Source organism: Rhinolophus sinicus, linkage group LG11 (genome assembly GCF_036562045.2).
Source record: "Rhinolophus sinicus isolate RSC01 linkage group LG11, ASM3656204v1, whole genome shotgun sequence".
Classification (NCBI taxonomy): domain Eukaryota; kingdom Metazoa; phylum Chordata; class Mammalia; order Chiroptera; family Rhinolophidae; genus Rhinolophus; species Rhinolophus sinicus.
The window spans coordinates 3,279,040-3,306,984 of record NC_133760.1 but is presented as its reverse complement, the minus strand read 5'-3'; the positions used below and the strand labels follow the sequence as shown (position 1 = coordinate 3,306,984).

Here is a 27,945-nt window from a genome sequence, read left to right as displayed (position 1 = left end):
AACGAACACCCAGAAGCAGGGCGTTTCCACGTTTGGACCAGAGGATCTGGGCGGAACTTCCGGCACCGCTCTGGTGACTGTCACTTTGACTGCTCTGCCGTGCAGCCGCAGTATTAGGAACGAGGAATCGGGCTGGAGGTGACTAGAGCGAGAAGGCGCTCGCGGAGGGGTTGTGTCCACTGCACAACGGCTAGTCTGAGGGTCGTCGGCGGTGGGTGATGGCTTACCACTGTCCTGCCTCTTAGGGGGCCCTCCCTCCCCGCCCGGCTCCACTCACGGAGTCGGATGGCGGCGACCGCGCTGAGGAGCCCAGTTCAGGTGAGTGCGCGTTCCCCGGCCATCAAGGCCCTTACCCCACCTGAACACTAAAGCCCCGGGGGCAGGGTACCTGCTCGTGTCTATTCAGTATAGATACCAGCATCCAGGACAGTGGGGAGCTCATGGATAGGGTCCCCATATCTGAAATCCAGTTGTGGAGGGGCGATTGAGCCAGAAGCATTAGCGCCTGGAATGGCAAAGTGAGTTTTACCTCCAATCTCAGAAAACCATGGGCTGGTAGCTATGGAAAGTTGTGAACAGAAGAGGCACATGATCTGAATAAATTTTCAAAGTCGCTCAAAGTTGGAACAGACTGGGAGACTGGGAATGGGATGATAACACTGAGGCATGGGGAGGTTGAGTACTTGTCCAAGGTCACATAGCTGTAAGAGTCAGCATTGAGGACTGAGGCTCAGAGACAATGCAGTCATCCCAGGTCACCTGACTCCGGGGCTACACAGGGGTAAGGAGAGGCCTGAGCCTATGGAGAACTGCCATGATTATATCCCTCTAATGATGTCCCTCTTTCTCCAGATTCCCAAGACTACAGAAGCACTTATGGACTGTACCCAGGTGAGTGGAGGATATTCCAGCCCCTCGGTGGTCCTGATCCTACTTTTTGTCTCTAGGATTGTGTCCTGGGACTCTGCCGGCCACTCTTCCAATCCTTTGGCCTGGGGACCCTGAAGAAACCCTAAGCCCAGGTTCGTAAATCTAGGCTGGAGGTTATATAGAATGGTTCATATTGCTGGTAAGCAATATGAGGAGGTATAAAAGATTATTCCAGATACAAGAACCAGAATGTGCTAATGCTGGGAGGTGAGGCTGAGCTTGTTCAGGGACTTACAGTTATCCTTTCTCATGAGACAGAAAGGAGAGCTGAGAGCAGGTGGGAAGGTGTCAGGCCTGGATTGGCTCCATAAGAAGTTGGCTGTCTCTCTAGAGGTGATGGAAGAAATACTGTAGGAGGTTGGGAGCAGAGGACAGGGATGATCTCACCCAGATCAGGCTCCTTGTGGCTGCAGCATGGAGAACAGACTATAGGTGTGGGGATGAGAGAGGAATAATAGAGAAGAGGTGTCAGCAATACTTCAGGTGAGTGTGGGTAGTTGTACCAGTGAGGTGGCCCTAGAGGTGGAAGAACTGGTTGGATTCTGGATCAGCTTTTTAATGAGGGCCACCCAATTTTTCAGATTTTAAGGATGAGAGAGAGAAAGGTAGGAGTCAGAGTTTTAGAGGTTAGCAGATGGAAGGATGAAAACTCCATTAACCAGAATAGTAAGGTTACTTTTCATTGAGGATGTCAGTTTTGCTATCTTAAGAGTCTGAGATGTTCCAAAGAACAATTGTGGAGAGCGATTAGTTGACGGCCACAAAGGTATAGAACTCTGAGGAGTTCAGTATGGAGACAACCAAAAGGTGGTGGCCATTGTCTGCACTGGGGTGTAGCTGAGGGTCACAATTAGGAGGAGGATCCTGGTCATCGTGGTAATGGTATTAGCAGCTGAGCAAGGGGGAAAACAGGGGGGGGGGAGCTGGGGAGGGGGGTTGTAACTGGGTCTGATGCTTGGGTACCTGATGGGCATCACAAACACAGACAAAGGAGAGAAGTGGCCATGGGAAGGTTATGGGAGAGTGAATGATCTGTCCAAGGCTTTCATGGGAAGTGTAGATATAAGGGGAATGTTAAAGGACAGGAATAATTGAGACAAGATGACAGTGAGGTTCCGATTATTGCTTATTCACACTTTGGACTTAGCAGGTTTTTGTTGTGATGCATGGTGTGGCCTGGGGTGTTCCACCCAGATTGATGGATTAGTACTGGGGCATAAATGACCATTTATGGAAGTCACTGGGCCTGGGTTGGAGGACCTCTGCAACAGGACTTTAAATGATGTTTAGATGGAGAGAAGAAGGCAGTGGCTGGAAAGGGGCATAAAATGCTGCACAAGTGGAGGAAGGCCATGGGTCTCTGAGATCTGATGTTGTTCTGAGTAGGTGAGGTTGAAGCAAGGAGCAGAACTGGCCAGGGAGGCCTTCAGAAGAGGTTTCATCCTATCTGACAGTGGGGACCATTGGCCTTCTGGGGTAGTACTGGACCTGTTTCAATTGACCAAGCACCATCTGGATGCCATGTAACATGTGGGAAGGCCAGGGAGAGGCCTGTGGTGTGGGCAGGAAGGTATAAGTGGTTGCTGGAGCAAGACTGAGAGAAAGGTGTGGTAGAAAGGGTGATGTAGAGAGTGAATGACGTCAGCCCATGACATTGAGGACATAAGGGTGAAGGGTGAGGTCACATTTGGTTGTGTCTGGGAGGCACGATCTGAGGGACTCCAGGGGAATTGCCTGACAAGAGGGCATATGCCCTAAAGCCAGGCTCAGTTTAGATAGCTTCTCTCTGCCCATGTGCCTGTCATTGCTGTGGGCAGACACAATGATCATGAAACCGTGAGAAGAGAGTGGGTATCTGTGGCCTGATATCTCCTCTAAGACAGGGACATTGGGAGGAGCATGAGCAGGGGGTGGATGTTTGGGTGGATGAACTTGGGATCCTAGAAAAAAAGTTGATCATAGAATGATCTGTCCCCATTATGGCAGGACTGTGTGACCTTTGACGATGTGGCTGTGTTCTTCTCGCAAGAGGAGTGGGGCCTCCTTGATGAAGCTCAGAGACACCTGTACCTCAATGTGATGCTGGAGAACTTGGCACTTATATCCTCGCTGGGTAAGACTCTCATACCCGCCCCAGTATCCTGGTGCCTCTCTGTCCTCTTCCCCCCCAGAGGCAGCTTGACCCTTTCCACAGCCAGACCATGGGCTCTATTAACTTTCCCACTTTCTCAGCATATGTGCTGTGGGTGCCAGTGTTGAGCTTTGTGTACGATGCCAAGTAGCCCCAAGCATTAAGGAAGGGATTCAGGAGTCTGGCAATCAGCTTAATGAATCCTTCCTTATTTGCCTTCTCTCTGTCAGGATAAATGTGTCCAGATCCCTGGCACCTTGTATTTCAAGTTTGGATTGAGTCAATAATTTTAATAATATTGATACAAGGTATAAAAAAATATGGTGAATGTTTAAATATATTTAAAAAATTATTACCATAAAAGGCACATTGCCATTAAGTCCCCGCAATACTCCCCCTCGCTTCAAACACACTTATCCCATTGTTCTTGCCACTTTCTGAAGCAGTTCTGGAAGTCCTCTTTCATGTCTTTAGTTGCGCCATTGTGGTTGCCTTGATGTCCCATATCGATTCACAACGTTTACCTTTCATGGTCATTTTGATGTTGGGGAAGAGCCAGAAGTCACACAGAGCCAGATCCGGTGAATAAGGTGGATGAGGACACACCATAATGTTTTTATTTGACAGAAATTGCCATATACCAGAAGTGATGTGTGAAACAGAGCCTTTCATTGTGATCACAAAATACAGTGAATGCTGCTGCCGAGTGCTATCCAATGGAAAGGCGGGGATCTGCAAAATGGGAAGTGGTGTGTTGAACCTTAGTAACAGTGTGTGACAAGTTTCAACTTGTTTGGTGCAGTAGGGAGTGAGCTATGGCCAAGAGAAGGTGTATTTTAAACTGTGCCTTAAATCATCCTACATCATGACAATGCTCCGTGTCATACATAACTTCTGTTATGACAATTTCTGTCAAATAAAAACATTACGGTGTGTCCTCAGACACCTTATTGGCACAGTGTGACACCTGGCTCTTCCCCAAAGTCACAATGATTCAGGACATGGAGGCAACCACAACAGCACAACTAAAGACACTCATGAAAGAGGACTTCCAGTACTGCTTCAGAAAGTGGCAAGAACAATGGGATGTGTTCCAAGCGAGGGGTTTAATGGCAATGTGTCTTTTACTATAATATATATATTTTTAATTTAAACATTCACAGTATTGTTTGATCATACCTTATATTGTGTATAGGGTACTAATGATGAGGCCAAAGCATTAGGGCTGTAGTAATCCACCAGAGGTACCCTCTAATTTTTCTAGATTTAAGAACAGGCACAGTTGGGCTGTAGAAAGGAGAAGCAGTGAGGATACTCACTCCTTTATATGTTAGATTTTATATAATGTTTTAATCCTTAAAGGCCCTGTTTTAACTTACATTAGGGTATATTAACTATTTCAACTGGGTGGACTATGGGGTACCATTTTATTAAGCCATTTTGTTTCAAATACTTACGTTAATGTAAACTTATTATTCATCATGTTAGAGCATCTGTACCCAATATGGGATATTTTCCAGTAATGGGTGCTATGACTTTGGGAAATTTAGGAAAGACTACAGTTCAGGTGAGGCATATCTATTTTTCTGTTTTATATTTAGTTACTTTCTTAAGATTATAAGGGTACAGTGTGTAAAAGTGATGGGATCCCTAGGTATAAATTGAACCCCAGTAATGATTACATTTTTAAAGTTCAGCCATTGGTGCCTTTTAGTAAATATTATGTGTTATTTATTTATTTATAAACCACATTATTAAACCACATTATTGAGGAATGATTGACATGTAAAAAGCTACATATTTCATGGATACAACTTGATGGGTTTGGGGATAAGTATATATCCATGAAAATCATCACCACCATCAAGGACATAAACATCCATTACCTCCCAAAGTTTCTTCCCACCCCTTCTTTATTATTATAAAAATTATATTGTGTGTGTGTGTGTGTGTGTGTGTGTGTGTGTGTATGGTAGGAATATTTAACATAAGACTTACCCTCCTAGCAAACTTTAAGCATCTGAGTACATTACAGTGTTGTTAGCTATAGACACTACTGTATAGATCTCCAGAACTTATTCATCTTGCTAACTCTGTACCCTTCAGCCATCACTTCCCCATTTGCCCATTCTCCCAGCCCCCAGCAAACATCATTCTACTCTTTGCTACTCTAAGTTTCACTACTTTAGATTCCACATATAAGCGAGATCATACAGTATTTGTCTTTCTGTGTCTGGCTCACCTCACTTAGCATAATGCCTTGAGGTCCATCCGTGTTGTTGCAAATGGCAGGATTTCCTTCTTTCTCGTGTCTGAATAATATTCCATTGTATGTATATATTGCATCTTCTTTATCCATTCTTCCCTTTATGGACATTAAGGTTTTTCCATGTCTTGGGTATTGTGATGATGCTGCAGTGATCATGAGGGTCCTGGTAACTCTTGGAGAATCTGATTTAAATTCCTTTAGGAAAATACCCAGAAATGGAATTGCTGAATCATATGGTAGTTCTAGTTATAATTTTTTGAGGAAACTCTATACTGTTTTCCATAATGCTGTACCAATTTACATTCCTACCAAAAGTGTACCAGGGTTACCTTTTCTCCACATCCTTACCTAATTTGTTATCCCAGAGATAAATCCCAGTTGGACATGGTTTATGACCCTTTTAATGTGCTGTTAATTTGGTTTACTAGAATTTTGTTTAGAATCTTTTCATCTGTGTTTATCAGAAATACTGCCCTGTAATTTTCTTGTGTTGTAGAGTTTTTATCTGGCTTTGGTATCGGGGTAATGCTGGCCTCGTAAAATGACTTTGGATGTGTTTCCTCTGCTTCAGTTTTTTGAGAAGGGTTGGTATTAAGTGTTTCTGGAATACACTAGTGAAGCCATCAAGTCCTGGGATTTTCTTTTTTGGAGATTTTTGATTACTGATTCAATGTCATTACTCATTATTGGTCTGTTCAGATTTTTTGTCTTCACGATTAAGTCTTGTTAGGTTGTATGTTCCTAGGAATTTATTCATTTTTTTATAGGTTTTGTTGGTGTATAGTTTTTTGTAGTAGTCTCTTATGATCCTTGTATTTCTGTGGTGTCAATTGTCATGTCCTATATTTCATTTATAATTTTATTTGTGTCTTCTCTATTTTTTGTAGCCTAGCTGAAGACTTGTCAATTTTATCTTTTTCAAGAAAATCTCTTAGTTTTGACTTTTTTCTATTGTTTTCCTATTCTCTATTTTCTCTTTAATCTTCATTTCCTTCCTTTTGCTAACATTGGGCTTAGTTTGTTCTTCTTTTTCAGTTCCTTGAGGTGTGAAGGTAGGATGTTTACTTAAGATCTTTCTTTTTTTCTTAATGTACTCGTAGATATGTATCTGCTATAATCTTCCCTCAGAAATTCTTTTACTAGGTCCCATAACTTTTGGTATATTGTGTTTTTCATTTTCATTTGTCTCAAGATATTTTTTTATTTCATCTTTGCTTCATTTTTTTTTTTTTTGTCCATGAGTGTGTTGTTTAATTTCCACATATTTGTGAATTTTCCAGTTCGCCTCCTATTATTAATTTCCCCTTTATCGCGTTTTGTTCAGAAAAGATACTTGACATGATTTCAGTTTTCTTAACTTTGTTAAGACTTGTTTTGTAGCCTATCACATGATCTATCCTGGAGAATTTTGCTGTGTTCTTGAGTAGAGTGTATATTCTGCTGCCATTCAGTGGAATGATCTGTATTTGTCTATTAGGTGCATTTGGTCTATACTATTGCTCAAGTGCACTGTCTACCCAACCATCAAGGTTTTTTAAGATGTCAAATCATATTATACAGAGTTAAAAGGACATGATTGATACTCTCCCATCATAGTCAGCATGATTCATCAGCATTTCTCTTCTTTCAGTTTGTTGGCATGCAGTGGAGAATGAAGAGACACTGTCTGAGCAGAGTGTTTCTGTACAAGCTTTGTCACAGGTCAGGACTCCAAAGGCAGGTCCATCCACCCAGAAGATTCACCCCTGTGAGGAGTGTGTCCCAATCCTGAAAGACATTTTGCACCTGGCTGATCTACCTGGGCAGACACCATACTTGCTTGGTGCACATGCAAACATACACCAGCTTCATTTCAGTGCAGAGAAGAGGGACGTGGACAGGGCATCATTTATAAAGAGCTGCATATTTCATGTGTCCAGGAATCCATTCACCTGTAGGAAAGTTGTAAAGGAGTTCCCTGCCACTTTGGGCCTCCTCCAGTACAAAGTCATTCACAACAGTGAAAAGTCAAACAAAATCTCCAAGTGTGGGGATCCTTTTCATGTTGGAAAACATCCTTTAAAGTTGCATGAATGTGGGAAAGCCTCCAGCCACAAACACAGTCTTGTTTACCACCCAAGAGTCTCCACTAGAGAAAGGGTTTATGAGTCTGGCAAATATGGGAAAGCCTTCTGCTGTAAGTACTCAGTTGTTCAGCTCCAGAGAGTCCACACTGGAGAAAGGCCTTATGAGTGCAGTGAATGTCAAAAATCTTTTAGGCAAAGAGCCACCCTCATTATACACCAGAGAATTCACACTGGAGAAAGGCCTTATAAGTGTGGCGAATGTGGGAAATCCTTTAGTCAATGCTCCAACCTTATTGAACACTGCAGAATTCATAGTGGAGAAAGACCTTATGAGTGTGAGGTGTGTGGGAAAGCTTTTGGGTGCAAATCCAATCTTGTTCGGCACCAGAGAACTCATACTGGAGAAAAGCCTTATGAGTGCAACAAATGTGGGAAATTCTTTAGACAAAGCTTCACCCTCGTTCAACATCAGAGAATTCACACCACAGCACAGCCTTATGGGTGTGTCCAGTGTGGGAAAGCCTTTAACCAAAGAGCCACTCTCATTAGACACCAGAGAGTTCACACTAATGAAAGGCTTTATGAGTGCAAGGAATGTGGGAAAGCCTTTGGATCCAAATCTAAACTTGATCGGCATAACAGAAGTCACACTGGAGAAAGGCCTTATGAGTGCACTGAATGTGGGAAATCTTTCAGACAAAGCTACAGCCTCGTTGAGCACCAGCGAATTCACAGTAGAGCAAGGCCTTATGAGTGTGACCAGTGTGGGAAGTCCTTTAGCAGAAGAGCCGTCTTTACTAAACATCAGAGAATTCACACTGGAGAAAGGCCGTATAAGTGTGTTGAATGTGGGAAATCCTTTAGTCGCAGCACTAGCCTCATTCAGCACTACAGTATTCACACTGGAGCAAGGCCTTATGCGTGTGGCCAGTGTGGGAAATCCTTTAGGCAAAAGTCTGTCCTCATTCAACACCAGGTAGTTCACACGGGAGAAAGGCCATATGAATGCAGCAAATGTAACAAATCCTTTAGCCAACGCTCAAGCCTCAATCTCCACCAAAAATTTCATACCACAGAGAGGCCCCATGAATGCAAGAAATATGGGAAACCCTTCACTCCAACATCTAATGTTGTTTAACTCCAGAGAGTCCACAATTGAGAAAGACCTTAGACCTGAAGGAAAGGTACTGTCTCCTTGTTCACTATAATGACACTAGACAGCTTTTGTGAGGGAGCTATCTAACTGAAGTTTAACCTCATACTTCCAAATATCCAGAGGGGGGAAATTTCCCATGAGTTCCATGTATGTGTGAGACTTACTGCAGCTGTATTGCATATTCTAAACTCACCAGGGCCCTTGCCAGAGTTACATCATGCCAGTTTCTCTGGTAGAAGCCCTCTCACCTCTACTGCCTTGCACAGCATTTCATCAGTTACCCTGATGTACCTAAGGCAAGGCATATGAGGTGTGATTAAAAATATGGTGAATGTTTAAATAAATAAAAAATTATTACAGTAAAAGACACATTGCCATTAATCACCCTCAAAATACCACCCCCCTCGTTTTGAACACACTTATCCCATCGTTCTTGCCACCTTCCGAAGCAGTTCTGGAAATCCTCCTTTGTGTTATTGTGGCTGTCTTGATGTCCTGAATCGATTCAAAACATTTACTTTTCATGGTCATTTTGACTTTGGGGAAGAGCCGTAAGTCACACAGTGCCAGATCTGGTGAATAAAGTGGATGAGGACAAACTGTAAAGTTTTTATTTGACAGAAAAAACTGTAACAGAAGCAATGTGTGACATGGAGCATTGTCATGATGGAGGATGAAACCATTTGCCCATTTCTTGGGCTGTTTTTTATGCACATTGTTTCTTAAATGCTCTAATAAGCCCTTATAATATTCAGAGTTCACCATAGTGTTCCTGGGTACAAACTCAGCTCACACAATTCCATCAAGGTAAAAAAAAACACAACATCAACTTTCCATTGGATAGCACTCAGCAGCAGCATTCACCATATCTCTTGATCACACCTCGTATGTCTGTGCTGTCTCCCATTTGCTGGAGGAAATCTTGAGTAGTCTGTACCCTTCCAATAATTTCCCTTTTCTGATTGAGTATGAATCTGACCCAGTTTGGGCCAAGAGTGGGTTCTGTTGTAGGCTTGCAGGGAAGGATACCTTCTTCGTGGAAACTGTTGGTTTCTCATGGCAATTGTAGTTGATTTTCCACACTCCAATTCAACAACTGGTAACTGTCTGCTTCCCATTGTTCTGGTTTGTGCAATAAAAGTCTTATTATTGAAGCTACCTTTAATCTTGGGGGTTGTATTGACTGTGCAGGGTGGATAGAAAACAGAATTGGGCTTGGTTTGTATGAAGGGATGGACTGCTTTGGTGGGCCCTCAACACATGTGCCTCAGCAGGGACAACATGATAGAGAGTAGTTCTCATTCCAGTTTCAGCCTAATTTGCATTTCTGCCCAAGACCACCTAGGAGCCAATGCAATGCTTTGTAGTCCTAATTTGTGGCCTCCATTTATTTTGAGATCATAGGTCACCCTGAGGCTGGGTCACCTGTTTGGCATGCTCCAGTGCCTTTATAACAGCATGATTTTGCCTCTTGTTCCCAGAGGGTGTCACATAATGCCCAGCACTGTTGAGGGGAAGCTTTCCCCAGGTTCTACAAAGGAGCCAAGTGTCCTGATGTTCATAATTCTGTAGACTGCTGTCATTTCTCAGACTATGGGAACCAGGTTTCAACCATAATTGGTACTGAAATCCTGGGTGTGATTAATAGTTAGTGGAGGAGCCTGCAGGAAACTAGATGGAATATGTCTCTTCTAAATGTGCTTCCACAAATCTGATGACTATGACTGTGAGGAACCACAGGATCTCCTGAGCTGTGTATCTCCTGTAGCTGAAGTCACTGTCAGAGCAAAGAGTCTAAATTTGTATGAATTCCTGTTGTCCTTCTGGACTGTTCACCTCAAGTGCATTGCAGTAAAGGCAGGGAAATGAGGGTAGAGAATGGAGATCCCATTGTCCAGGGATCCAGCCAGTGTTGTCCCAGATCATTACTTGCCAGGATTTCCTGTGCTGATTCAGGGTTGCCCTCCCCTAGGAATAAGGAAAAAGAGTGGATTCAATATTGGCTTGTTAAACCTTCTGGTTTCCAAAACGAGTGGGAGATCCAGATTTGTTTTTTTTGAACTATTTTTTAGAAAATTAACTAAGGCATAATTGGCATGCAATAACCTATAAATAGTCAAAGTGTACAATTTGAAAAATTTTGTCAGGCATGTAAGCTCATAAAACCATCATAATCACATTGAACATATTCATGATTTACCTTGTGCCCTTTTATAATCTCTCCTTGCCCTTCCCAAAGCTATAGGATTCCAGTGATTTACTTTCTTCAACAAAAAATTAGTTGGCATTGTCAAGAATTTTATATAAATTGAATTAGGAAGTGTTTACCCTTTTTTCTGATATTTTTCACATGGCATAACTATTTGAGATTCATCAGTGTTGCTTATGTGGATAGTTCATTCTTTTTATTGTTAAGTAGTATTCTTTTCTCTCTAGCTATTCCATTATTTGTTTGTCCATTCACCTATTAATGAGCTGTTCGGTTGTTTCCAGTTTGGTGCTGTTAGAAATAAAGCTGCAATGAACATAGGCATAGAGTGTGTTTTTTTAATTCAAGTTTATTGGGTTGACAATTGTTAGTAAAGTTACATAGATTTCAGGTGTACAATTCTGTATTACATCATCTATAAATCCCACTGTGTGTTCACCACCCAGAGTCAGTTCTCCTTCCATCACCATATATCACCACCACTCTCCTCCCTTACCCTCTGGGAACCACTAAACTATTGTCTGTGTCTGTGAGTTTTTGTTTCTCATTTGTTTGTCTTGTTCTTTTGTTGTTTTTCATTTATATATCACATATCAGTGAAATCATATGGTTCTCTGCTTTTTCTGTCTGATTTATTTCGCTTAGCATTATATTTTCAAGATCCATCCATGTTGTCACAAATGGTCCTATTTCCATTGTGTATTTATACCACAACTTCTTTATCCATCTATCAAAGGACATTTTGGTTGTTTCCATGTCTTGGCCAACGTAAATAAAGCTGCAATGAACATTGGAGCACACATGTCTTTATGGATAAATGTTTTCAGATTTTTTGGGTAGGTACCCAGGAGAGGGATTGCTGGGTCATACGGTAATTCTATTTGTAATTTTTTGAGGACCCTCCACACTGCCATTCCATAGCGGCTGCACCAGTCTGCATTCCCAACAACAGTGTATTACCCAAAGCAATATACAGATTTAATGCAATCCCCATCAAAATCCCAATGGCATTTTTAAAAGAAATAGAACAAAAAATCATCAGGTTTGTTTGGACCACAAAGGATCCCGAATAGCCAAAGTAATCTTAAGAAAAAAGAACAATGCTGGAGGTATCACACTCCCTGACTTTAGCTTGTACTACAGGGCAACAATAATCAAAACAGCATGGTATTGGCAGGAAAACAGACACATAGACCAATGGAATAGAATTGAGAACCCAGAAATAAAACCACATAAATATAGACAGACAATTTTCTGACAAAAAAGCAAAAAACATACAATGGAGAAAAGACAGCCTCTTCAATAAATGGTGCTGGGAGAATTGGATAGCAATGTGCAAAAAAATGAAACTGGACTGCTATCTGTCACCATGTACCAAAATTAATTCAAAATGGATCAAAGACTTAAGCCTAAGACCTGAAACAATAAACTGCATAGAAGAATTCTTTATATAAATATGTGTTTTATTTCTCTTGTGCCAATACTTCAAAGTACGTGCATGTTTCAGTACTTAAAAAGCTGCCAAACTGTGATCTAAACTGGGTGTACCCATCTATTCTCCCACATATCCATGTAATAATATTAATCATAATGGATAGTAGTAATATACAGTGTGTGATCAAAATATATGGTGAATGATGCTGCCGAGTGCCATCCAATGGAAAGGCAGGGATATTCAATTTGGCAAGTGGCACATCGAACCTTAGTAACAGTAACAGTGGGTGACAAGTTTCAACTTGTTTGGTGCAGTCAGTTGGATGTGAGCTATGGTTAAGAGGTGTGTGTGTGTGTGTGTGTGTGTGTGTGTGTGTGTGTGTGTGTGTTTTAAGATTTTATTGGGGAAGGGGAACAGGTCTTTATTGGGGAACAGTGTGTATTGCCAAGACTTTATTGGGGAACAGTGTGTTTTTTCCCAGGACCCATCAGCTCCAAGTCCAGTTGTTGTCCTTTCAATCTTAGTTGTGGAGGGTGCAGCTCAGCTCCAAGTCCAGTTGCCATTTTCAATCTAGTTGCTGGGGGCACAGCCCACCATCCCATGTGGGAGTAGAACCAACAACCTTGTTGTTGAGAGCACGCGCTGTAACCAACTGAGCCATCCGGCCACCCCTTGGCAGCACAGCTGCAGCTCAATTCAAGGTGCCATGTTCAAACTTAGTTGCAGGGGGCGCCCACCATCCCTTGTGGGAGTAGAACTGGCAACCTTGTTGTTGAGAGCATGCACTCTTAACCAACTGAGCCATCCAGCCACCCAGGAGCTCAGCAGCAGCTCAGTGGCAGCTCGTTGGCAGCTCGTTGTCTTCACTCTAGTTGTGGAGGGCACAGCTCACTGGTCCCATGTGGGAATTGAACCAGCAACCCTGTTGCTCAGAAGCTCATGCTCTAACCAACTGAACTATCCAGCCACCTGAGAAGGTGTGTTTTAAAGTGTGTCATAACTCATGGATCGCAAACAACATATTAACATGAATTTTTGTTTCAAACTGTAAAAAAGTGCTAAAGAAACAGACAAAATGTTAAAATTAGTTTATGGTGATGCTGTAGTGACCATGGAGATAGTTTACAACTGGTTTGAGTGATTTTGTAATGGTTGTGAATCGATTGAAGATGAGGAGAGATCGGGACATCCTTCAACATCAAAAACCCAAGAGAATGTTGAAAGAGTAAGCGAAATGATTTGATCAAACAGGTGATTGACTATTAGGGAAATTTCTGAGGATCTGAACATCTCTTATGGCTTTGTTTGAAGCATTTTAACAACAGATTTGAACATGAGGTGAATGAGTGCGAAATTTGTTCCATATATTTTGACTGTCAAAAAAGCAACAGTGTTTGTCATTTTCGTTGGAGCTGCATGATCATGCCACTTCAGATTCCAGCTTTTTAAGACATGTTATCACAGGAGATGGAACTTGGGTCTATAGTTATGATGCTGAGACCAAGGTTCAAAGTTCTTAATGGAAGTCTCCCAGTTATCGTGGTAAAAAAGTGCATCAATCAAGATCTAACATCAAGGTGATGTTAATTGTGTTTTTTGACCTTGATGGAATTGTGTGAGCTGAGTTTGTACCCAGGAACACTACAGTGAACTCTGAATATTATAAGGCTTTATTAGAGCATTTAAGAGATTATGTGGGGCAGCTGGATGGCTCGGTTAGAGTGCGAGCTCTTAATAACAGGGTTGCTGGTAGGATTCCCACATGGGCCAGTGAGCTGCGCCCTCCACAACTAGACTGAAGCCAACGAAATGCCACTGAGCTGCTGGAGGGGGCGGCAGGATGGCTCAGTTGGTTAGAGTGCGAGCTCTTAACAAGGTTGCCGGTTCAATTCCTGCATGGGATGGTGGGCTGCGCCCCCTGCAACTAAAGATTGAAAACGGCGATGACTTGGAGCTAAGCTACGTCCTCCAGAACTAGATTAAAGGACAACCACTTGGAGCTGATGGGCCCTGGAGAAACACACTGTTCCCCAACATTCCCCAATAAAAAATTTAAAAAATAAAAAATGAAAAAATAATATAAAATATATTTTTTTAAAAAGGAAATGATGTGCATAGAAACGGCCTGAGAAATGGGCAAATGGTTTCATCTTCCAGCATGACAATACTCCATGTCACACATCGCTTCTGGTATGGCAGTTTCTGTCAAAAACATTACAGTGTGTCCTCATCCACCTTATTCACTGGATCTGGCACCGTGCAACTTCTGGCTCTTCCCCAAAGTCAAAATGACCATGAAAGGTAAATGTTTTGAATCAATTCAGGACATCAAGGCAGCCACGATAGTACAACACAAAAGAGGACTTCCAGAACTGCTTTAGCAGGTGGCAGGAATGATGGGATAAGTGTGTTTGAAGTGAGGGGGAGTATTTGAGGGGGATTAATGGCAATGTGTCTTTTATTGTAATATATTTTTTAAATTTAAACATTCACTGTATTTTTTGGTCACACCTCATACATTTTTCTTGTAGACTGCATTCCCAACTCTGGAAAAAGGATATTTCTTCACCTTGAAACGACTATCTACTATACTGTGCATCCCACTGTTTCTCACATTCTCCATTCATTTATTTGTCATCCTCTTCGTCCATCAGACTCAAAGGCATTCCTTTGCATGATGTCTCCCTGGCCTGTGTGTCCTTAAAAAGACCATTATGATATTTGATCTTGTCTATTCCACATCTGACTAAAGCCATCAAAAGATGGGATTGGCTTCACTGCCATGTTGTAGCCTTTCCTCTCTAGTTGTCCTTCAGGCTCCTCAGCCAGTCGGTGTCTGTGTTCAGCTGCAACTCAGATCCTGAATCTGTTCCAAATGCTCCCCCATCTCAATCCAATGTCTCCACTTGAATGTCTCAAACACACCTTGAGCTCATCGTGAGTAACAGAATTGCACCATCTTGCCTACAACATCCCCTATTTCAGTGAATAGTCTTGCCATCCAAATAAGTTTGAAATCCAGATTCAGCCTTTGGCCATAATACTCTACACACATACACAGTGCTGAGAAATTTTGACTGCATCACATAAGCCCACTCTGATGTCTGTCTGCGTGTTTGTTTTTAATGATTAGGTCCTAATGTTAGTGTTTTCTTATCCAATACCAATTTGCCATGCATCTTTTATCTGTGTCTGCATGCAGTGATGATCATTGGGTGGTTGATTATTTTATGAGCTGTTGAAACATTTGTATCCTATTGCTATTTTGCCTGTATTGGCTAGAAATCCTCTATGAAGAAGAATTTTCCATAATCTATTCAGTTACCTCAAAATACAGTCTGTACAGAAAAGAGAGGAAAGAGCTTGATACCTTCACTCTATTTAGAAATTTCTAGAATAGTTATTTGTATCACTGACATCATCTTCAAACAATAACCAAATGTTTATCTTGGGGATAAGATACCCCCTTTGCACACAGGCTCCGTCATAGTAGGAAGAAAGCATTTGGTCTCACACTTCTGGAAGCTGGAAGTCCAAGATCAAGGTGTCAGCAGATTTTGTGTCTGGTGAGAGCCCTCTTTCTGGTTCACAGACAGCCTTCTTGCTGTGTCTTCACATGGAGGAAGGAGCAAGAGAACTTTCTGGGGCGTCTTTTATAAGAACACCCCACCCCACTGTAGGGGCCAAATGGGATGAGTGCCCAGAGATGGGGCTCAACCAAACAGGAGGAGAGCCCAGAGAGAGAGAGAATGAGGACTCTTAGGTAAGTGTCATTATTGGGAGTTGGGAGTGAGTACACAGGCAAATGACATGAGGGGATTTCATTGATGTGTTGGAATGTCTCTAGGTCAAGGTTTCGCCTTGATCAAGAGAGGACTCAACCCGGAGCAGGGCTGTCCAAGAGAGGACTCAACCCAGAGCAGCGGTGACTGGATTCTTGTCTCTGTACAAGAAAGAATTCAAGAGACAGATCCAAGACAGTGAAAGTGATTTATTTAAAATTAAAATACACACTTCAGAGGAAAATGTGGGTGAACTCAGAGAGGAGTCGCTCTGAGGAGGTCAAGATCGGGGTAATTATCTATCCCAGGGCAGGGGTATTGGAGACGTCCCATTGATATAGTTCATTTATCTGCTGCCCTGGGAGGGACCTTCCATTTCTGCTTTTTCTTATTTGGTTCTTCTGGTACGGATATGACAGATATATGATGGGAGTTGTAGTAACCACAATGCAAATGAGATTATAATGACACTATAATTAGCTAAAGGGCAGGTCCCAGTTATAGGGATCAGCCTAGCTGGAAGAAAATGGTGCTTACTTTTCTCCAGCGGCAGGCACTGGATACATTCACTTTGTTACTGTTGTAACGAGTGAAACACTTCACTTTGTACCTTGGAGGGGGCTGTCAATTTCCTAGGCTACATGGCCTGTCTCAAAGGGGAGGACAAAAAAGGGAACTTATGTCAGGGCCAGCCTGATCCCACTGGTGCACCTGGTCACCTGGGTGGGGTGCTAACAGCATATTTATGGGGATGTTGAGGCAGAAGGAAATACGAAGTTTTAAAAACTTACAATATAGTGTGTCTACTCGCTCCATTAAAAGTATATGAAATAACAAGAAGCAGAAAATACAACCGGTCTACTTGAGGAATATCCGAAGGTTCCCCCCTCCTTCTTTGGAACTTCTGCATGCCCCCTCCCAGCGTTCCTTCTAGGCCTCTCGGCCCTTGGCTCCTAGAAGAGGCGGAGCATCGCTCGTGTTCCTGGATGCAAGGGAAAAAAAACTACATTACCCAGAAGGCTGTGCTCCGCGAAGGGCGGTGTGCGCCAGACCGATGACGCCAGCGAAAGGGGACGTTGTTGGCTCGCGTTGGGGACTTCCGACGTTGCCTGAGTGGATGTCCGTTGGTGTCGTGGCGGGTCTTTGGGGACTAAGCGGGGTTAGGACAGAGGGACGGCTCCGCCCGCGCCTTCGTGGGACACGGGGAAGGTCGGCTGAGCCCGCGGGACGCCCAGCTCCACCACGCAGTCCAATGGCAACTCCGATGGAGACGGCGCAGGTGAGTGGACGGTGCCCCAGGCCCCTCGCACTCTTGGGACGGCAGTGTCTGGAGACTTCTTGCCCTGTCCCGGCCGTGGTGTCTCGGAGCCCCGGGATGAGGTCACATTCGGCTGAAAGTCAGGGGCTCTAGGGGTCGGGTCCTGCTTCTGCCATGCTGTGTGGAAGGGAGAGACGTAGGTTTTGTAATTCCCCTGACTCCTAACCCCACGTTGCATGAGTGGGACAGCTCTTCCGAGGCTGTGACCTTGAGCAAGCCCCCTGAGCTGCTGCCCTGAGCTTCTGTTTTCCTGGGTATGAAATAGGAATACTAACAATTTCTCGTTCTGGGTTGAGGGAACTAAAAAGGGTACGTGGGTGATATGTGCCCAGTGTCCAGCACGGGCCAGGGAGCATCGCTCCGGGAGCTGCTTCCACGGAGAGATGCCTCCCCGGCCTGTGTCGGTCTTAGAGGCTCCCCATAGCGGGAGGCTGACCCTTGGGCCTCCCTGGCCTCTAACCACTTCCCCACAGACCCTGCTGTTTTTTGGTCCCTTCTCCTCCTGCCTGGTCTCCTTATGTCTGCATCAGGGATCATTCGGGTAGAAACAATATCCTTTGAACGGGTAGGGGAGAGGCAAGAGTAACGTTTTTGGAATTGCTCCTACACTAGGAAAGAAAAGGTGACAGGCAGGCTGGGAGCCGAAAAGGCCAAGGAATTTATCTTTTATTTCACAGCAAGTGGAACTGGCGTCCCAAGACAGTAGTGAATCCATCTTCCTGTTTAAGATGTTCAATTTTATTTGAAAAGTGAGTCCATGCAAATAGTAATGATAGGAGGGTAGTGTCATTTTGGACATAAATGCACAAGAGACGCCCAGGTAATTCTCTCGCAGTCACCCTGAGTGCCCCTCATTATAGCTCTCATCACTGTCAGTACTTGTCTTACTCGTTAATTTCCCGTCCAGGTGGTTCCCTCCCTCACTTTCAGACTCACTCCAGTGTGCCTTCCTGAAAGGCCTTCCCTGTCACCCCATCTAAAGCGAACTGTAATCTCTTCAGTCTCCTTGCTCTATTTTCTTGTCTTTGGAATTTTTAGGGCCTTCTGACATTGTCTTGCTCATTTACTTAGTTGCTTGTTTAGGATTTGTTTCCAGCCCTGGACCATGAGTGCCTATTGCTGCTCTATGTCAAGACCTAGAAAGGTCTGGGCTTGTAGAAGGTACTTAGTAAATGGTTGAATGAATGAATGGGTCTCGCCCTCAGGAGCTCCCATTACTCTTACCATAAGTACAAACTCCCGCTGTGGCCGGAAGGGCTCTTCTGGATCTGCCCCGTGACACCTCCATGCTCCTCCTCTTCAGATCTTCCTTTGTTCATGGCACCCAGCCAGGTGGTCCTGAACTTGCCAAACTCCTGCCCATTTTGCAGCCTTTGCCCTTGCACTTCCCTTTGTCTGAGTCCCTGTCCCTAGGTCTCTGCAGGGCTGTCTCTCCGAATCCTTTCTGTGTATCAGTGTAAGCTCTTAGGATAGTCTTTTCTTAGCTGCTTTAGTTGTAGCTAAGATACCCCTGACCCCTACCTGCCCATCTTTTGGCAATTCTGGGCCTTCTTTTGATGGATGTTCAAATCCTGCCTCTCCTCCTTAATTGTGAGATTCTGGGTGACTTTCTAGAGCTGCCTGAGCCCTGGGCTGCTGACTGTGACATGGCGGTGATGATGACATTTACCTCATGGGTTGCTGGAGGATTAGTAAAAGTCCCAAAATACGTTGGAGTGCCAGGCACTGCAGTATTTGCTGTGTGAACATTTCTTCTTTAGTTCTCAGACTTGCCTGGTGAAATGGAAATGATTACTGTGCCGATGTGGAAATCGAGGCCTAGAGAAATGATATGATGTCCTCCCCACATTCACATAGCAGCTGGCAAGTGTCAGAGTCAGGGATTTTGATTCAAAAACCCGGGAGTCTGGCCCCAGAGCTGGAGACAATCCCTCTGCCACGGCGTGTGAGGCCCTCAGCCGGGGGCAGGCAGATGGCGAGCACCAGGGAGGCTCAGCTGCTGCTGCTGCTGCTGTTTTCACTGTTGGAATTATTTTCATGATTATTTCCCTGTTCCTCTGATATCCCAGAGTACTTACTGTCTGCTACACAGTCCTCCTGGGAATGTCATTGTCTATGTCAATTCCAGTGGCTTTTCCAGGGAGGTTTTTCTCTGTCCACAGGCCATGTCCTCCTATTCCTTAGAGCCCTGTGTGGAGCTCAGCCCTCAGAAGACCTCGGTGGTTCAGGCCTGGGCCTCTGCACCTTCACCAGCGACTAAGTGGCAGGTTCTGATCCCGTCAAAGTACACAAAGCCAACACCACTACCTTTGACTTTCCAGATGTTGGTGACCTACAAGGATGTGGCTGTGACCTTTACTCAGGAAGAGTGGGGACAGCTTGACCTGGACCAGAGGTCCCTGTATTGGGAGGTGATGCTGGAGACCTGCAGCTTCCTGGTCTCACTGGGTAAGTGCTCACATCTCACCCCTGTGGGTGACCCCAACCTTCTTGATTTCTGGCTAGTCAAGAATGTCACAGAAGCTACCTTCCCTCTTCCCCACAGCCCCTGCTGTTTTTTGGTCCCTTCTCCTCCTGCCTGGTCTCCTTATGTCTGCATCAGGGATCATTGGGGTAGAAACAATATCCTTTGAAACACAAACCCTCATCCCAGTGCCCAGCACACTCAGGCCTCAGTCTGAGGTCTGTATTCTAGATTCCACAGGAGGGGAGCTGACTGGCCCAGCCTGGTTGGGTTAACATGTCCCTACGACCCAGTTAGCAGGGCTGTGGGTGATCTGGCTGTTCTCTTAAGAGAGGGTGAGTCAGGCAGGTCCCCACATGGCAATTGTCATCAGTGCCACCTAGGGCTCTTCCTAAACAACACAATCTTGGTAAAAAGGCCCCTGGTGTCACATGATCATCATGTTTCCTGAGGCCTGGACCATAGTCCTCCATTGGGGTAGGAAATGACATAGAAAGTACATAGAGATGTCATGAAGTGCCATGGGTGGACACCCTGAGAAAGCTAGTCCTTTCTCCTTCTCTGTCTGGCATGCTGTCATTGTCAACAGAAAGTCTCGGATCAGTGTTGAGTCTTCTGTGTCCCCTAATTGGGGCTAATTTCTCTTTTCAACCAGGAAACAGCCTCCAGCTCACAGTCCTTAACCATTTACATGAGCTCGCTGGGACTTACTGGCATTATTTTCATTTTATTTGTTGTGTTTTGATGGTGACTTTTTGATGGTGGGAAATGAAATTGACTTTTTTCATTTACCAGAGCAAAACAGTTCCCTTTTAGAATAAAATATTTAGGAATAATAAAAAGTGTGTTGGTTTAAAGAGAAACCATCAGTAATGATGGCATGCTGTGTGCTTTGCAGACCTATCACTCTGAGTTCAGCTGGGAAGATAGACATCAGTTCTTAGATGAATTAGATGAATTATGATGAGTTGTAGAAGGAAAAGTAAGAGGAGTTTAGGAGTGTATAACCATGGGGTCATAACCTATCACAGATGCTTCAAAAAAGGCATCTGAGGAAGTGACATTGGAGCTAAGACTCAAAGGCTAAGAGCTAGCTAGAAGGGGAGGTGAAGGCTGATTCCTCCAGGTAGAGGAATCAGCATGAGAAAAGGCCCTAAGGTGAGAGCTAGCTCGGCTCCTGGCAGAGCCAAAGGACCATGTGATTCACCTTTTCTCCTCCTCCCTGAGCCCCTCAGCTCAGTGCCAGGCATCAGTGACTTTTACTGAGACTTGTGTGAATGGATCCTGGGCTATGGATCAAAACCTGCCAGTTGCAACTTCATTGGGTCCTGGTACCTCAGTCACTGGACTTGTTCAAAGAACCCTCCCATCTCTATTGACATGTATTTGGCTGCACGTTACAGAAAGACTGGCTCACACTGCCTTCCCCCTGAAGGATGTTTACACGGCACCTAAGGAGAAGCCCCAGGTGGGACTGGCACATGGGTTTGGGCAAGCAGCAGTCTGCTTATGTCCTCAGTGGCATGAGGCTGTCTGCTCTTCTCCCGGAACTGGGCACTGGTGCCCTTTTGGGGATGTAGGAGGTGGCAGTGACTGAGATTCCGTTGTGCAGCCCTCTCTTCCCACGTGGGGATAAGGGCTTTCTCTTCAGAATGAGTATCCAGCTCAGCTTCCCTGCCTACCTTTCATTACTGATGATCTGGGATGCTATCTGCCCATTTGTTTGCACCAGTAGTTTTCAGTTCTCTCTGGGCACGGGAATTCCCTGGGGACATTTCACAGATACTGATCCTAGGCCTCACCCCAGGAGAGTTTGTTTCTATTGGTCTGAAGTTGTAATCAGGCATCCATAGGGGGTTCTGAATCAGGGAGTGTCGGAGAACCTTCTGGAAGGATGGGCTCACCTCCTGGTGCCCGTGGCTATGTGTGAAAGTAGAGTGGTAGTTCTGACTGGTGAAGTTCAAGGGGGAGTGGTGTTGTGTAGACAGACAACACCATCCTCCACAGCAGTTGTACCCCAAGAGTAGGACTTGTGCCCTTGGTGTCCAGGTCTCACCTCAGCATTTTCTTTACTTTGGGAGCAGCTTCATTCATGGTCTTGTCTTTGTCATGAAGTCCCAAACAGGACGGAGAGGTTTCATTCTTAGCAAAACACCTGTCTCTGATTTCTTTCTCCATCAACAGGGCATCCGGTTCCCAAGACAGAGTTGACCCACCTGCTAGAGCATGGGCAAAAGCTGTGGACTGTGGAGAGAGGCATCTCACGTAGCATCTGTCCAACAGGTGGGCGCCAACAGGTGGTCAGGTGGAGTCATGGCAGTCTTCAGAATACAAGGGCACCACCGCCTCTGGACTTGTGTGTGAAACTCTGTGACCTCTTGGGAGTTCTGGTTTCTCTGTCTCATCAAGATATATGTACGTCAACAGGTCAGCTCTGAGCCACACCATTATGTAGAGACCCAGGAACCTTCTAATGTCTGGATGCAGCTTTGCGGTGACTTGAGCAAAACCCAGCTGATGGAGGGGAAACAATGGGGGGAGGGAGAAATCACACTCTTTTGCACGTATCCTTCCCTTCTATGTGTTCTTTTGGCAGGATCCGGGCATTTGGCTACACCTGGGTGCTCAGGACTGGGGATATGGTTCAGCTGTGTAACCAGGAACAGAGCCAGTAGGCTGGGCTTATGTCATCTCAGCCTGCTCTTGGAATATTAGTGACGATAGTTCCTATGTGATTGGGTGGTTTGAAGTTGTAATGAGGTATTAGCCCAGTGCCTGGTCTGTAGAAAGGGTCGACAAAAGTCAGTTTTTATTGTAGCCATGTAATTAAGTTAACCATGAGTGATAGTGACACCACACCTTTCCTTCTGGACTCAGAGGAAAAGAGGCCTTTCTTCTCCCTGAAAATACTACTACACCATGTGCCCTCTGTAGCCCACTCAGTCCCGCCTTCATCCATCCATCCATCCTCCTGTTTGCCCATCAGACACCCAGAAGCAACCCCTTGCACTGTTTCTCCTTGCCCTACTTGTCCTGAGAAACACCACGGTGATGTGTGACCTTCTTGGCCCCACATCTGTGCTTCTGCGTGTAACTGGAGTCCTCCACAGTGATGCACGGTCTTTCCTCTCTGGTGGTCCTTCAGGCAGTGAGTGTCTGGCCAACCCCGCCACCAGCCCTAGGTTCCGAACCTAATCTCTACTTAAGTGTCTCAGAGGGCTCACCATGCTTAGAAGACACTCGTGATCATGCCCACTCCTCCCCACCCCCAGGTCAGAGAATGTCCTGCCGTCCAAGCAGGTGAGAAGACTGAGCACCTCAACATCTCTGCCTCCATCAGACCAAGCAGCCATCCACCCGCAGTTCTGCCCATTTGACACTATCTGTGTCTCCTGAATTCATCACCTCCACCTTCATCCTTCGTCTCCTGCCTGGATGATGCCAGACATTCTTATCAGGTCTCCCCCCGTCTACTCTGTGCCTCTGGTCACTCTTTGTGGCACAAGCTTCTGCAGCCACTCAGACATGTTCCAAATTGTCACCACTTCCTCGATCACTGACATCCTAGCACATAATCAACATCATGTTAAAGGCTACGTGCTTTTACTTTCTGCCCCTGACTCTTTAGAGGCTCATCTATGACTATCTCACTCCTGTGCTTTCCCTTCTTGTCCTCTGTGGACAACGTCTTACTTCTGTTCATGGCTAGTCTCTCCAGCAGAGCCCACATCACTCCTTTACCTTCTCAGGGAACTTGCTTCTTGTTTTCTGCCTTGTCTGTGCTTCATCCTCTGTCTACTCAACATATAAATATGCTCAAGGTACTTACACTTGGGGAAAAATCAAACAAACAAATGTTTTTCGATCTGTAAAAGCCCACAACTAATGTGCACTCTACTTACAAAGACAAGTTCCTTGAAGGAGTTGTCTCATTTCTGGAAAAGATATATACACTTGACTTGTATATGTATTGTTTAAAATCTCCTTGATTTTTTTTTTTTTTTTTTTTTTTTTTTTTTTTTTTATAGGAGCTGTACAGTAATGTGCACAAATCTTAAGGGTTCAGCTTAAAATTTTTACATGTATTTTAACTGAAGTGTCTGCTACTCTGGTCAAGATTGTGAATATTTCCAGGACCGTGGCAGGTTACTGGTGCCCCATCCTTGTTAATAGCTCCTTCTACAGTGGTAACCACTGTTTCTACTTTATCACTGTGGATTGGTTTTAGTGTTCTTTTTTTTTTTTTCATTAACTTTTTTTTTTTTTTTAAGATTTTACTGGGGAAGGGGAACAGGACTTTACTGGGGAACAGTGTGCACTTCCAGGACTTCTTTTTCCAAGTCAGGTTGTTGTCCCTCCAATCCTAGTTGTGGAGGGTGCCGCCCATCCTCAAGTTGTTGTTCCCTCATTCCCAGTTGTGGAGGGCGCAGCCCAGCCCCAGGTCCAGCCGCAGCCGCCAGCCGCAGGGGGCACAGCCCACCATCCCTTGCGGGAGTCGAACCGGCAACCTTGTGGTTGAGAGGACGCACTCCAACCAACTGAGCCATCTGGGAGCTCAGCAGCAGCTCAGCTCAAGGTGCCGTGTTCAATCTTAGTTGCAGGGGGCGCTGCCCACCATCCCTTGCGGGACTCGAGGAATCAAACTGGCAACCTTGTGGTTGAGAGCCCGCGCTCCAACCAACAACTGAGCCATCCAGGAGGCAGCTCAGCTCAAGGTGCCCTGTTCAAGCTTAGTTGCAGGGGACAGAGCCCACCATCCCTTGCGGGACTCGAGGAACCGAACTGGCAACCCCATGGCTGAGAGCCCACTGGCCCATGCGGGAATCGAACCGGCAGCCCTCGGAGCCAGGTGCACGGAGCTCCAACTGCCTGAGCCACCGGGCTGGCCCTCTTTTTTTTTTTTTTTTTCGGTGTGTGTGCGTGTGCACGCGTGTGCATGTTCACACTCCTTGAACGACAGAAATTTATTTTCTCACATTTGGAGGCTGGAAGTCCGAGATCAAAGTGTCAGCAGAGTTGGTTTTTACTGAGATCCCTCTCCTTGGCTTGTTCTTGCTGATGTCACTGCTGTCATCCTAATTGCCCAGTGCAACAATGAGAAGAACCAATAGGATGTATATGTACATAGAGATTTATCTTTAAGAGTTGGCTGTTGCGATTGTGATGGCTCAGTGATTTCAAAATCTGTGAGGCAGACCAGTGAGCTGGAAGAGCTGATGTTGCAGACTTGAGTGTGGGGGTCTCATCCTAACACCATGAGTTGGTTGGCTGAGGCCCACCCACATAATGAAGGGTAGTTTGCTTTTCTCAAAGTCTGCTGATTTAAGTGTTAATCACATTTAAAAAGTACCTCACAGTAACATCTACAGTGGTGTTTGACCAGACAGCTCAGCATGATAGCCTGGCAAAGTTTACATATAAAATTAAGTATCACAAAGAATAAGGATAATGACACATAATTTAGTAAACACTCCTGTCAAGAAGTGTGCCAAGTGCTTTTACAGACATTTTCTCATCTACTCTTCATGGCAGTCTGGGAAACGGGGTGTCTCATAGTCAGTCTCTCAGATGAGGAAATTACGACTTAAAGAAGAAAGAAGTCCATCCAAGATTAGCTCACTGGATGGTGGCAGGGCTAGAACCCAGGTATTCTGACCCCTGAGCCCTCACTCTTAACCATCACACGGATGCCTCAGAGCAGAAACTTGTCTCTTGTGCCATTTGGCCCTGTGTGTCCGTCTGTCCCCCTCTTCTGAGGTCTTTATTGCCTTCCTCCTGAAACCATCCCTTCTATGTCAGCTTCACCAGGCATCTGGTGGCCTTTTCTTCTTTAATTCTTCAGCAGTCTTCAAGCGTGGATCTACCCATGCTAACTCCTTCCATTTCAACCAGTGCCCCTCCCTCTTCCTGGCAACTCTGACTCCTCCATCAGGACCCATCTCATGGGGCGCTTCCTCTGGGAAGATGACTTTGTCTTCCCAGTCTTGTTAGGCCGCTTCCCAATACTCTCGAAGTACCAAGAGATACCAATTCTTGGGGCACATGTCCCCCAGTGTTATCAAAATTGCCCTCCCTGCCTTACTCTGGGCTGTAAGGTGGAGTCTCCACTCCAGGTCCTCTGTGCCCTGGTCCAGCCTGCCATCCAGATTTTCCCTTTAATGGTGTCAAGGGTACAAGGACCATAAAAGGTCATGAGAAACCTATGTCCCTAGGTTATAGGGACATAAAAACACAGCAGTTGTCAGTGCTGTTTTCATCCTTATTTGCCCACTGAAGTGTTGTTTTTGTTTCTTCCAAGTTGTATCGTTAAAAGTCCCCCTTTATGTCCTGGATTCTCTTCAGGTGACAGAACAAAACTTCAGACCAGTGAGCAAAGCACTTCTCAGCCAGCTTTGTGTGAGGGAGCCTTGTTCAAGGGAAGCCTGACTCCAGGATCCTCAAGAGACTCCAGGTTGGGGCAAGCCAGTGATCGGGAAGGATGTATGGAAATGAGGCCAGAGACAGACTCCCACAAGGAGACCCATCTTGGGAAAATGAGCCTTGAAGATGATGGATTAGGGACAGACAATGGTCTGCACTCCGTGGTGTTACAGGAGAGAGTCTCTAGGGGAGATGTTCTCCAGGAATGTGACCCACAAGAACCAGCAAAAGGCCCCACAATTCACACAGGGAGTAACCTCTACAAATGCAAGCAGTGTGGAAAAGGTTTCAGCAGGAAGTGGTACCTCATTCGCCATCAGCAGGTTCATGTGGGAATGAAGCCTTATGAATGCAACGCATGTGGGAAAGCCTTCAGCAGGAAGTGGTACCTCGTTCGCCATCAGCGAGTTCACACGGGAATGAAGCCCTACAAATGCGACGCGTGTGGGAAAGCCTTCAGTCAGAGCTCCACCCTTATCCGGCACTACCTCATCCACAGCGGGGAGAAACCCTACACGTGCACAGAGTGCGGGAAGGCCTTCAGGCGCAGGTCCTACCTCGTGCAGCACCGCCCCATCCACACAGGAGAGAAGCCCTATGAGTGCGGCCAATGTCGGAAGGCCTTCAGCCACCGCTCGACCTTCATTCGCCACAACAGGACACACACTGGAGAAAGACCCTTCGAGTGCAAAGAATGTGCAAAGTCTTTCAGCAACAGAGCGCACCTCATCCAGCACTACGTCATCCACACGGGGAAGAAGCCGTATGAGTGCACAGCCTGTGGGAAGGCCTTCCGGTGCAGTGCTGAGCTCCTGCAGCACCAGCGGGTCCACACAGGCGAGAAGCCATACGAGTGTGCAGTATGTGGGAAGGCCTTCCACCGGAGCACGTACCTCCTGCAGCACTCTGTCATCCACACTGGGGAGACGCCGTACAGGTGCCTCACGTGTGGGAAGGCCTTCAAACGCAGGTCCTACCTCCTGCAGCACCAGCGGGTCCACACCTGAGAAGCCCCGGCAGTGCTGGGACTATAGAAAGGCCTTTCATAAGGGGATCCACAATGGAGGAAAAACCCCTTTAAGTGCAAAGAATGTTGGAAAGGTTTTTTTGGTCAACTCTTCAAACGCATGAGTAGTCACTTTGGAGAGAAGCCCTGTAAATGCAGTGCATGTAAGGAAGCCTTTAGCCACTGCTCGTGGAAGTGATAGGGTAGGTAGGAAGGTAGAAATGAGCAGAAGGAGGGAACTAGCCCTGGTTAGGAGGCCTCTTGCAGCTGCTCTCACTTGGGACATTAATGGCAATGTGTCTTTTACTGTAATTTTAAAAAATTTAAACATTAACCATATTTCTTGATCACACCTTGTACATCCTGCTTCTCAGGACCATTTTAATGAGCTCCTCAAATAAATGATGGGAAATTAATGGGTTCATGCTTACATCTGGAGAAACAACCTTGGGAACCAGAAGGGAGGATGGGACACCTCAGCAGAGAGAGAGGCAGAAAACGGAGAGGTGGAGACAATTCTACCCATAGAAATAAAAATCCTCACACAATGTAAGGAGAGGCTGCTTTCCTCTCTTGGGCCAGCCCACTCCGTGTCTTGGAGTGTACTTGCTTTTACTAATAAACTTCTTGGTGTCCTATGCTGCACAAACTGTCTCTTGACTGAATTGTTTCCTTCAATAAAACAAGAATTGAGGTATAAACATTATTCCTGGTAACAGGAGGACTCCTACCTAAGAGAGAGGAGAGAAGGCATGTCAC

At 45.3% G+C, this 27,945-nt stretch overlaps 1 protein-coding gene across 4 annotated transcripts; it reads left to right on the top strand.

The window, feature by feature from the left end:
• The first annotated feature begins 44 nt into the window (after nucleotides 1–44).
• On the top strand, nucleotides 45–27,840 carry LOC109437583 (uncharacterized). Of its 4 annotated transcripts, none has more exons than XM_074315383.1 (8): nucleotides 83–318; nucleotides 853–1,022; nucleotides 2,917–3,043; nucleotides 15,656–15,959; nucleotides 16,044–17,257; nucleotides 19,618–19,744; nucleotides 21,945–22,175; nucleotides 26,103–27,840. In XM_074315383.1, the coding sequence occupies exons 5-8, from the start codon at nucleotides 17,033–17,035 to the stop codon at nucleotides 27,185–27,187; spliced, it is 1,668 nt and encodes a 555-aa protein (XP_074171484.1). In that variant the 5' UTR covers nucleotides 83–318; nucleotides 853–1,022; nucleotides 2,917–3,043; nucleotides 15,656–15,959; nucleotides 16,044–17,032; the 3' UTR covers nucleotides 27,188–27,840. The 4 variants fall into 4 exon arrangements, with proteins under 4 accessions (XP_019572473.2, XP_074171484.1, XP_074171483.1 ...); XM_074315382.1 differs by having other exon boundaries at nucleotides 21,945–22,187; XM_019716913.2 differs by having other exon boundaries at nucleotides 87–318; nucleotides 21,945–22,043.
• Nucleotides 27,841–27,945: the final 105 nt, after the last annotated feature.

Bases quoted from the DNA above. Each gene is read 5' to 3' on its own strand.
- LOC109437583 (XM_019716914.2), top strand. From the start codon at position 286: ATGGCGGCGACCGCGCTGAGGAGCCCAGTTCAG. The intron at 319-852 runs GTGAGTGCGCGT...CTCTTTCTCCAG, and splicing joins CGCTGAGGAGCCCAGTTCAG to ATTCCCAAGACTACAGAAGC. The intron at 892-2,916 runs GTGAGTGGAGGA...CCATTATGGCAG, and splicing joins CACTTATGGACTGTACCCAG to GACTGTGTGACCTTTGACGA.